This window comes from Scyliorhinus torazame, chromosome 10 (genome assembly GCF_047496885.1).
Source record: "Scyliorhinus torazame isolate Kashiwa2021f chromosome 10, sScyTor2.1, whole genome shotgun sequence".
NCBI lineage: Eukaryota > Metazoa > Chordata > Chondrichthyes > Carcharhiniformes > Scyliorhinidae > Scyliorhinus > Scyliorhinus torazame.
The window spans coordinates 110,441,568-110,453,642 of NC_092716.1; the positions used below are offsets into that span (position 1 = coordinate 110,441,568).

General features: G+C 44.9%; 1 protein-coding gene across 2 annotated transcripts in view; it reads right to left on the bottom strand.

The window, feature by feature from the left end:
• Nucleotides 1-691: 691 nt before the first annotated feature.
• Nucleotides 692-12,075, bottom strand: part of il34 (interleukin 34) — a 78,799-nt gene continuing 67,415 nt past the window's right edge. Inside the window, exons 5-7 of one of the 2 annotated variants that reach the window (XM_072466802.1) lie at nt 11,137-11,304; nt 7,754-7,892; nt 692-1,909 (exon numbers count right to left, since the gene is read on the bottom strand). In XM_072466802.1, the coding sequence (XP_072322903.1) occupies nt 1,893-1,909; nt 7,754-7,892; nt 11,137-11,304 (324 nt within the window). In that variant the 3' untranslated portion in view covers nt 692-1,892. The remainder of the gene's footprint in view (nt 1,910-7,753; nt 7,893-11,136; nt 11,305-12,075) is intronic. The other variant, XM_072466803.1, reaches the window with a different exon arrangement.

The window sequence follows — 12,075 nt, forward strand, 5'->3', positions numbered from 1 at the left end:
ACTGAGGCACTGGCTGAAGGGTGGGAAGTAGAAGATGTTACCCTCTCCGGGGTCTATACCATCCACAGGTTAGCTATCGATCAAATGACCCAATGGGCAACTGCCCATCCAGTGACCCTTTAGGCGAATGCCCATCCAGTTACCTTATGGGTAAATGTCCATCAAATAACCCTAAGGGCCAATGGCCATCCAGTGACCATGCAAGCAAGTCGCCATCCCTGGGCAAAGACCTGGGTTGAGTGTCCATCCTGTAACCTCGCAGGCAAGCTTCAGTGGTGGTGTGATGAGCAAGTGTCCATCCAGTGGTTCCACAGGTGTCAGTACCCCATTGGAAAGGGACTCTTGGGGCGGCACAGTGGTTAGCACTGCTGCCTCACGGTGCCGAGGACCCGGGTTCGATCCTTGCCCCGGGTCGCTGTCCGTGTAGAGTTTGCACATTTTTGGCACGTCTGCGTGGGTCTCACCCCCACAACACAAAAAAATGTGCAGGGTAGGTGGATTGGCCATGCCAAATTGCCCCTTAATTGGAGAAAAATAATTGGGTACTCTAAATTTATTTTAAAAAGGAAAGGGACTCTTATGGACAAGAGTCTGGGTAAGATGGTATCTAGCCCTAACTATATTCCCCAGATGTGCGCTGTACATGGCTCCTGTACATCACAGACTGAAGCTCAACACAGAATCAAACCGATTAAAAGTATTCAGACATTTATTATTCAATATATCGCCTGATCACCCTAAACAAGCTGGGAGAAAAAAGAAATGGACAAGCATTTTCAGGACAGTTAGACATGTACACAATGGGTGGGATTCTCCGGTTCCCCCAGCCGCGTTTTCACGGCGGGGCGTCATTCGCTGGCGGCGGGATTCTCTACTCCTGCCGCTTGTCAGTGGGAATTCCCACAGAAAACCCACAGGCAGGGGGTGCGCTGCCTGCGGGAACATAGAATCCCGACGGTCAGAGAATTCCGGCCAATATCTCCTAGCCTCTGATACCACAGACCAATCCATTACAGTAGAAGTAAAAATGAGGCAAGCGTGCTAAACATTTGATACTCTGGCATTGAAAGATCAAACAGTTTCCATGGAAACCCCTGGTTGTAAATTTAACTCGTTGGTTCAGTGCTGGGGTTGAATAAATAAATAAGAACTTCAAATGTATTGTCTCAGGTGTTTTTGTACCGATTCGTTGGGGATAGTTGCTTCAAAGGGTTGATCATTTCCTCCACGGTGTGACTTTTCTCCCAATACCTGACTGGGCAGATAGGTCCTTCTTGCTGAACAGCACATAGGTTGTCACACACTTGCCAGATCCAGTTTACAATATTATTCCTTCCTTGGAGACACCTCATGCCCTCATTGCTCTCTTCCTCGTATTGTGCTCTGCAAAGACTCCAGCAGCTAGATTTTTTTTTCTGGTTAATTTTTCTTGGCTGAGGGGCGAGGTGGCCATCGATGGGTGTGGGGGGTGCAGGGGTGATTCCGTCTCAGGGTGATGGATGGAAAGTCGCCTGGGCCTTGCCCAGGTCCAAAACTCAGGCAAAAGGAAAGCAACCAAACGGTAAGGGGTGGCGAGGGAGACAAGTGCAAATAAGGCCTCACTGAAGCCAATCACAACACCCACGATTATGTTCAGAGAGAAGTGAATAAATAGCAAGCCAGTGGCCGTTGTCTGCAGGTATGCTTCAACAGAAGTCCATTCTGACCTTCCAGCCAATGGCAAGTCCATCCTGCATCTCTACGCACAAGGAGCTGGGTGAGAGTGGGTGATACTGTTCCAGATGCTTCCGACCGCGATGAGGGAGGTGCATGCACACAGAGAAGCGTTTTTTTTCCCAGGAGCAGCAGCAGGCAACGATGATCGAAGTCATTCACCCTGCATTTGCTGGTGGTTAAGGATCCCAGTCACCTGTAACAAAGTACCATAACTAAGATAATCTGATCACCAGGCAGCAACAAACCAATTCAAACTAGGGATGATGTCAAGGTCCCAATGTTCTCAAATAAACAAAATAACCTACTGATCAAGGTAACAGAGGTAAACTCCTTGGATTCACAGTGCAGGTGAAGGCTGCCTCTTTCCTCTGTTAGCTAAGTGTGGGCCCTGGTTCAGTTTTCGCACTCACACCTCTGAGACAGAAGGCGGTGAGTCTGAAAACCACTCTAGAGGCTAGAGAACAATCTAGGTCAACAGCAGCACTGAGGGAATGCTGCATTGTCAAGGGGTGCCATCTTTCAGATGAGGCTGTTTGCCAACGGGACAAGACAGGTTAGATCGCACACAGATTGGCACCCAGCGCGCTTCTTGTTTTTTGGTTCTCCCACAATTTTTAACAGCCTCGTCGCGCTCTCGCTTAAACATAACGCAGTCATAAAATCACGGCCACAATGTTTTGGCCTCAACTTCTTTCTGTAATTGAATTCCACAGGCTCACCATCCTCTGAAGAAAGTTCTCCTAATTTCAGCCCTAAAGGTTAACACTGTATCCTCAGACTGTGAGCCCTGGCCCTGGACTCCCTCGCCATCAGGAAATCCTTTCTATACCAACCGAGTCTAGTCTTGTTAGAATTTTATAGGTTTCTATGAAATTTCCCCTCATTCTTCTGACGTCCAGCAATCTCTCCTACCGACTCAATCTTCCCATAAATGTCAGTTCCACCATCCCAAGAAAGTCTGGTAAAACTTCGCTGCACTCACTCTAATGCAAGAACACCCTTCCTCAGTTAAGGATACGAGAACTGCAATATCCCAAGCGTAGTCTTATCAAGACCCTGTATAATTGCAGTTATCCCGACTCCTTTTCTCGAATCCTCGTTATGAAGGCCAACATATTTGTTGAGATACGTGTCCAGGGACAAGCCTTCTGGGGAGTGCCATATGGGGGTTCACCATATCCTTGGGAGGGTGGGGGTTACCTCGGTGCATGTGAGAGTGGGTTCCCTCATCTGTCAGGCGGGGGGGGGGGGTCCTGGTGTGAGGGAGTGGGGGATGCATTTTTTAAGTATAGATGAGGCACCCTTTAAAATGGTGCCTGAACTCTGTGATCAGGGCCCACCCTGCCAGAGTAATGCCTGGGCATCACCTCCAGATTTCCTGTGCACTGAATGTCGTGTTATTCACCCTGGGGTAACACGGACTGCAACAGGATGCAGATGAATGGTAAAGTATACACCAAACGTAGGCATTGGTTCAATACACTTTATTGAACTTCCGTAACAATGCACACAGCTGGCTGTGGGTTGACACTCCACGACTCTAAATGTACTAATTCTAACTTACTAGACCAGGCTAGCTCTGATCCACGTGTAGAAGGTGCTGACTGATATATATACCCTGACTGTCATTAAAGTTGTCACCAGTGGAAAGAGGCGGAGTGCTGATGCCTCATGTGTTTTATAGTTGGAAGCACCCCCTCTGGTGTTCTGTCTGGTGATTGGTTGTGCTCTGTCCTGTATGTTGTTTGGCTAACCTGAGTGTCTGTCACTGCCTGTTTTTACCTCAAGATATGCATGGGTGCATATTATGACATCCCCCTTTTTAAAAAAAAATTTGTCGGTTGCTTAGAGCATATACGACATATTTACAGATATAACTATTTACAGCAAATGGCGAGTGAATGCATATGTACATGTAAGGTGTCTAGTGGCCATTTTGCGCACTTTTCCCGGAGTCCCACGCATGCGCACCATGGACGGGAGAACGAAGCGGCCGAAGACCACACTGAGCAGGAGCGAGCGGCGGATGACTGCACTGCGCATGTGCGACGACGCACGGAGTGTTACGACGTCAACGTCATGACGTGCCCGAACTGCGGCACCGCCCACGTAAAGCGACAATGCCCTGCAAGAGGCAGGCGATGTTTAAATTGTGGGAAGCCCGGCCATTATGCAGCCTTGTGCAGGTCTGTGCCTCCGATCGTGGGCCAGCGATCCCAGTTCCAATGCAAACGAGTTTGAAGTGTGCAACAAGAGCTGCTAGATTCAGAACCTAGTAACACCACGGATCCAGAGGACAACTGCCTGGTGTCTCCATATCGTGTGGGCATCATTACCACGTATGACAAAGCCTCTTCAAATTCAGCAACATGCCTACCCTCCTCAACGTGGATTCTGCGGATGAATGGCGTGCTGTCGTACAAATCAACCAATGCAGCATCCGGTTCAAGCTGGACACTGTAGATTGACACTCTACTACTCTAAGTGTACTAACTCTAACTTACTAGAACAGACTAGCTCTGATCCACGTGTAGAAGGTGCTGACTGATATACACACCTTGACTGTCACTACAGTTGTCACCAGTGGAAAGACGCGGAGTGCTGATGCCTCATATGTTTTATAGTCGGAAACCCCCCTCTGGTGTTCTGTCTGGTGATTGGTTGTGTTCTGTCCTGTATGTTGATTGGCTAAGTCTGTCACTGCCTGTTTTTACCTCATGATGTGCATGGGTGCATATTATGACACTGAATGCCAGATTATCCAGGGGGAAAACTTGCTGTGAAGCTTTAGAGTTACATGCTAGTCTTCTTGCCTCAGCCAGCACTCTTTGCAGAGTGGAAAATTACGCCCCATGTCATTTTTTCAGCAAGATCTTCATTCTATAACCCCTTAAAGTTCCAGGATATTTAACCAGCGACAGTGAAGGTGATGGGGTTTCCCTTCTTCTGCTGCCCTTGTCCTTTTTAGGTGGTAGGGGTCACAGCTTTGGAAGGTGCTGTCCAAGAATCCTGTTGAGTTGCTCCAGTGCATCTTGTAGATGGTACACACTGCTGCACTGTGTCAGTGGTAGAGGGAGTATATATTGAAGGTCATGGATGGGGTAGCAATCAAGTAGGCTACTTTGTCAAGCGGCAGTTAATGTTGCATTCAACCTTAATGCAACTGCAATCTATTTATTTTGTTCTGTTAATCTGTTAGTCTCAAAGATACAACAGTGTAAAAACTGCCACCAAGGTATAGATCTGGAAAACAAAATATTTTCAGAAGAAAGAAAATCCAAACTTCGACTATTGCTGTAGAGTTGATGTAGAAGAGTGGAGCAGCTTCAACAGGTCAATTTATTAAGCAGATTAACAGAAGGTCAGACATTGCACCTGTCACTGGAACCAGTAAGGGTTTTGGGGCAGGAATGGAAAGGAATTCAGGCTGCTGATCTTGCCACGTGCAGTACAGTAAGGCACTGGGCAGCGAATAAAGGATCCTCACAGCTTGCAATGCAAATTAAAGCTGTTACAAATTGGTAATTCAACTTTACATAACTTAATTTGAGGAGAGTTGTGGAGGACATTCCGACACCGTTACAAATGGTGGCAAATTTTGGTGCGATGGACTCATTTGATGAAGACTCACATAACTCCGAAAGATTCCAATATTTTAGCCAATAAAGCTTTGGAAGATTTTACGGTCCCTGCATTCCTAAGTACAATTGGAAGCAAGACTTTTAATTTGTTAAGAATCTTGGTTCAGCCCGAGAAACCTGGGGATAAGACGTATCAAGAATTGGATAAAATGTTATGCACCATTATTTATTGCGGAAAGGTTTGATTTCATCAAAAGAATCAGAAGGGGAAAGTATTCCACATTTATGTCGCAACCCCCAAGCGACTTGCAGAGATTTGTGAATTTGGCGATTCGTTAAATCACATCATTAGATAAATGTGAAGTGATTCATTTTTGAAGGTCAAATTTGAATGCTGAATACAGGGTAAAAGGCAGGATTTGTGGAAGTGTGGAGGAACAGAGGGATCTTGGGGTCCACGTACATGGATCCCTCAAAGTTGCCACCCAGGTTGATAGGGTTGTTAAGAAAGGCATATGGTGTGTTGGCTTTCATTAACAGGGGGATTGAGTTTAAGAGCCGCGAGGTTTTGTTGCAGCTTTATAAAACCCTGATAAGGCCACACTTGGAATATTGTGTCCAGTTCTGGTCGCCTCATTATAGGCTGGATTTTTTTCATTCCATGTGGATGCTTTGGAGAGGGTGCAGAGGAGATTTACCAGGATGCTGCCTGGACTGGAGGGCATGACTTATGAAGAAAGATTGATGGAGCTAGGGCTTTTCTCACTGGAGCAAAGAAGGAAGAGAGGTGACTTGATAGAGGTGTACAAGGTGATGAGAGGCATGGATAGAGTGAATAGCCAGAAACCTTTCCCCAGGGTGGAAATGGCTGTCACAGGGGCCATAATTTTAAGGTGATTGGAGGAAGGTACAGGGGAGATGTCAGAGGTAGGTTCTTTATACAGAGAGTGCTGGTTGCGTGGAATGCGCTGCCAGCAGAGGTGGTGGAGTCAGAATCATTAGGGACATTTAAACGACTCTTGGACAGGTACATGGACAGCAGTAAATTGAAGGGGTGTAGGTTAGGTTGATCTTAGATTAGGATAGGTGGTCGGCACAACATTGTGGGCCGAAAGGCCTGTACTGTGCTCTACTGTTCTATGTCTATGTCTTAATTCTGGCCTACCCCACAAGTAAAATCATCTTCTCTTTGTTCATTGTAGGTGAGAAAATTATGTCTCTCACATTATATTCAATTCTGTCTCTCACATTATATTCAATTTGTCTCTCACATTATATGACTGTGGGACATGTTGGTGGGAAATCCTGCTTTTTGCATTATACAACTAATTCTTAACTATGTTGCAAATTGTAGCTAACTTTGCAGCTCGATGTGCTTTCTGTGTCTGCTACTGAAGACAGCCCTGCGTGGAAAACAAATGGCTCATCGCCAGGTGCTGACCCAGAGACAATGGACTATTCACAATCTTTGCCCAAGGTCTAAATGCCTTAAGATAACCCTGCTTGGCCCGGCTAGCTACAAGCTAAAGGATTAGCAACAACAGGAAAAGGCTGTAGATTACAAACTAATAACCATTTATGGCATGGACTGAGATAATGGAGGACTAATTAGTTGCATGTAATGAATTGTGACGCGAATAAAGGTGATTGGCTGTATGTAAATGAGATTACAAAATGATTTCGCTTTTGAATCTGTATATTAACCCGTGTGAGCCTTAGCTCAAGTGAGAAAGGGTGCCGTCAATAGGCTGTGAAGCCTCAGGCCTTTTCTCCCAGAATTCTGATATAATAAACTGCTTTTTTAACTTATACTCAGGCCTTCGTGTGAATATTTTCACCTCTAACATTCATCTTATCAAACTCCTTCAGAATTTTAAAGACCTCAATCAGGTCACCCCTCATCAGCACTCCCCTTTCTGGAGAAAAGTGCACCAGCTTGTTCAATCTTTCCCGGTAGTTATTACCCCTCAGTTCTGGTGTCATCCTTATGAATCCTTTTCACCCAGACTCCAGTACCTTTTGCTAATATGGAAACCAGAGCCGTATGCAGAACTCCAAGTTCGGCACAGTTGCACAGCGCACAGCATTTCTACCTCACATTGCTGGGAACCCGGGTTCGATTCCAATCTTGGGTGACTGTGGAAAGTTTGCATGTTCTCCCAGTGCCTCTGGGTGCTCTGGTTTCCTCACACATTTCAAAGATGTGCAGGTTAGGTAGGGTTACAGGGCAGGCCTAGGTGGAGTGCTCTTTCGATGGCTGGTGCAGACTCGATGGGCTGAATGGCCTACTTCTGCACTGTAGGGATTCTATGATTACAAGTGTAGTCTAATCAAGGTTCTGCACAACTTGGCTGCTTTTTAATTCAATTCTGCACACATGACCTTTTTCAGACCTTTGAAGAACCAGTTTAGCAAATTAATTAGCTTGGGTTGGACAATTCTACCGTTATACTTACATTGAAAGAGTTGTTTCATGACCCGGTAGCAGTTATCGAATAAAGCCTTGGGCCTGATGGACTTCCTCTTGCTTTCTTCATCTATGTTACTAACATGAGATAGAATTTCCTCCACTCGATCATCTTCAATATCATCAACCTGAACATTCAAGAGAAAAGAGAAGGAAGAATTTATCAAACCGCAACAAGGAAAATTAAGAATTTGGGCACAGTCAAGGTACGGGTTTCTAGTTAATTTTGTTTCTCGGGTAGGAGTTCCAATCGGTTTTAGCTAATCAACTGGGTGGTTGAATACCAGGGGCGAAATTCTCCTACCCGCCCCGCCACATTTCTGCCCCGACCGGCCGGCGGGAGTCTCCGTAACACCGGCCGGTCAATGGGGTTTCCCATTGTGGGGCAGCCCCACGCCGTCGGGAAACCCCCGGGCGCTGGCAAAACGGAGACTCCCGCCGGCGGAGAATGACGCCCTAGATTTCCAAACAAATAGCCTTATTCAACGTTGCATTTGGATTTCACACAGGCACCAGCAGAGACCCCCTAAAATGTGGCCCCGATGTGATCTAGACTAGTGCTGTCCAACAGAAATTGCTGACAACCCACGGGCATATGGTTGCAGCCAAACATTTTAGTACAGTGGAAAGCGTCTTGTCCACAATACAGATAAATATGCTTCACACATGTGTATTTACTTAAGACACATTTATCACCAAAAAATTTAGCAATCAAAGATGTAAAATACTCAGTATCTTAAAACACTCATCCATTCTTACTGCTTTGCCAGCAAATGCACAAAGTTGAAATACATCTTGTTAATGCCCCTGGGCTAGTGTAAGATCAATTCCAGCCTCACTTGACTTGGAGTCGCAACACAATTGAAGTTAATAAATATTTCTTAGAAAAACAACCAAAGTCTTTGGCCCTTGGCAGCCCAATAACTGCAGTCACCAGGTTTGAAGAGTTAAACAATTAATTTTATTAATAACAATAACTATGATGAAATATGCAGCAGGTTAAACAGGTTAAACTATTATCTAATTCCTAACCCCTATTTTAACTCGCCCCACCCTCTACACGCACACACAAGACAGACATACAGAGAGGGGAAAAGAAGGGTGCAAAATAATAAGTAAAAGGATAAGTCTTTGTTTCGGATGGTGGTCTTCTAGCACACCTTCCTTCAATAAAGGCTATCAGTTTGAGATTTCTGCTTTCAATCTGTAATGATTTTCACCGTAGATTCATGTAGGTCTCTGTGCAGCTATGTAGCTTTTCTGGAGAAATGAGAGAGAGAAAAGAGAGCAGATCCTTTCCTCCGAGGGTCCAGGACTCAACTGGCCTTCCTTGGTTCTCTGAAAAATCATCCCACATGGGCAGGATCCAATCACCGCCTCTTACTGGCAGAATACGGCCAATTTATTGGCCACCAGCCAACCAATTGAACCAAGTCCCACCAATCTCTCGGGTACCGAAAAGTCTGCTGTTCGAAAGCTAGCACAGTGTTCTCTTTTGTAATTTTTAAGTTCCTTTCTTTTCCTGTCCTACTTAAAGATATATATATCCATTAAGCAACAGTGGATCAAAATGGTAACAGCAAAAGGAGAGTCAACAGGAAGGGCCCTAACATACCTCTCTCCCTGAAGGAATAAAACATCAAGGTGTGGACATTACATGATGAGGTATGCAAGACATAAATCACAAACACATATATAATTCATCCATCCCCATTATACAAGTTCCCGTCCCAGTCTCTACATTGGTAACAAGACAGTCCTTAAACCCATGCAAAGCATGCGCTATCACATTATCCTTTCTGGGGATTTGTACACTTTTACCATTGAACTATTGTAATAATAAACTCCAATGAAATAATCTTGCGTTCCGGGATATAACTTTTCTATAAGCACAAGCAAATTATGGTCCGTATAAACTAAACATTGTTTATTGTCATGCGTGTTTTGGACATGCAACTGAAGAAGCCTTGGCAAGTTAATACGGTGCATTTTATAGGTAGTACATGGTACGCTGTTGATGGAGGGACTGGAGGTTGAAAGCCAGTGGCTGAGTGGCCAATATCATAAGGCTAGCAATGGGGATGTTAGCTAATGATTGGACAATGTTCAGTACCATTCACAACTCTCCAGATGCTGAACCAGTCCATATGCAGCTCGATCTGGCAACATTAGGGCTTGGGCTAACAAGTGGCAAGTAACATTCACCCAATACAAGTGCTGTGCAGGCAATGAACATCTACACACAAGAGAATCTAACCATCTCCCCATGACATTTAATGGTACTACCTTTACTGAATCCTCCACTATCAACATCCTAGGGGTTACCATTGACCAGAAACTGTACTGGACTAGCCACATTGTAGGCAAATACAAAATTCAATCGATGCTTCCCTGTGATCTTCGTGGGTGTCATAATATCCCTCCCCCCCCTCAAGTCCCTTTCACCCCAGGAGTGATGACTCTGACCAGTAGGTATCTTTTATGTTAAAACAAACTCTAATCCAACACAGAATTAACCACATTAACATCAAATAAATAGCTTTACACAGTTAAACAGTTTTTAAATGAAAGGAGAAACTTGAACGACATCTGCCACTAATTCCAATTAAGCAATCCAAGATAGTTCAAATACCACTCATGAATAAAGTTAACACAACCGGCTTACTTGCGGTCTTCTATGTAGATACTTTTCAAGAGAGGCCCTTTCAAGAGCAGATCCAGTAAACTTCTTCGTGTCAGACACTTCTGTTCAATCTAACACATTTAGCAAAACCTGCTGTCCAACATAAAATCCGATAACAAACTGCAAAACCACACACAGACTTGGCTCCTCCCATTAATTACATTATCTGTATCCCACACAGTTCCACCACTCCCTCATAAATTATCTACACTCCAGGGAATCTCCAGCAATCAAAACACGATTCCATTAGCCCTTTATCTATAACCAAGTGGTTAGAATCAATCATTACCTCACCTTTTACAATTCTTTAATTATAGTTTTAGTAGACGCACTGCATGTATTTTAAACCAGGGTTTTTAGTAACATTACTGCCACAAATATGAAATATAATATATAACAATTGCCACATTCATCACCCAGTTTGCACATCTTGTGCTCTCTCTTACCTGGCGTAGGATTGCGAGTGGGAAAAGAAGTGGCAGTTGGAATACAATGTGGAAAAGTGAGGTTATACCCTTACATGACAGATGGAGCATCTTGTACCCTCTCTAAACCTGAACCTGTCCAAAACAAGTTCAGGTTTAGAGAGTGTACAAGACGCTGTACCCCTCATCCAAGTATCATTTTGCTGTTTTTGTTCATATATTACAGCCTATCACAGGACGCCTTTTTACCTAAGCAAAACTTACCATTTCTTCCACATTCATCCTCAAATAACTGAAGAGTGTGGAAATATCCTCCACGTAAGTTCTGGATGGGTGTCTTTTTGGGAGGACTTCGAGGACTGTCTCTAGGACTTGAGAATTGATATAAACCCATAACAATTTCAGGTTCATTTCAGTAAAATTTCGGTTTTGCTGTGCAAAATGAAAAAAGAAAGTTTGGATGTAAATCAAGTGATGTATATCCAGACCTGAAAATTCATTCGAATTTCCCAACTACCTCACCCATGCACGCACCTCGTGGCTTAGTTTACTGGGATGTTTTGTGTCCAACAGAATAAGTGAAATGTTTAGGACAGCCAGGGAGGAAATAGAAAAGCCCAAAGTTTCCTTGCGCAGACATAATGGGACAAATGGTTTCCTTCAGTGCTGCAACGATTCCATGGGTGAAATCTTCCACTCAGTTCAGTGACGGGTGCGGAAGTGGGAGTGATTCCCACTGGTTGGGGGTGGTGGGGAACCTGACCATGCATGATCTTGCGCTGTACTATTCATTAAATGTTGAAGCTCGCTAATTCTTGCAGCTGGGGGGTGGGGGGGGGGGGGGCAGGAAGTCGCTGTCCCCACTGGTACCTCCCAGACCTTCGAAGAGTGCCTGGCAACCTTTATTACCCCTTCCACCTTTGCCCAGACACTGCTCCACCTTACCCCACTAGTCCTTGCTTGATCATCCTCTGCGTGATTTGCTCTGCCACCACCTGCTCTCAATCCTAGGCCCGGCACGTACAGATAGGTAGTATTGAGGAAGCAGGCAGGCTTCAGAAGGACTTGGATAGGCTAGGAGAGTGGGAAAAGTAGTGGCAGATGGAATACAATAATGAGAAGTGTGAGGTTATGCACTTTGGTAGGAAGGGACTTAGGAGTCCTAGTTCAAGATTCTCTTAAGGTTAACATGCAGGATCAGTC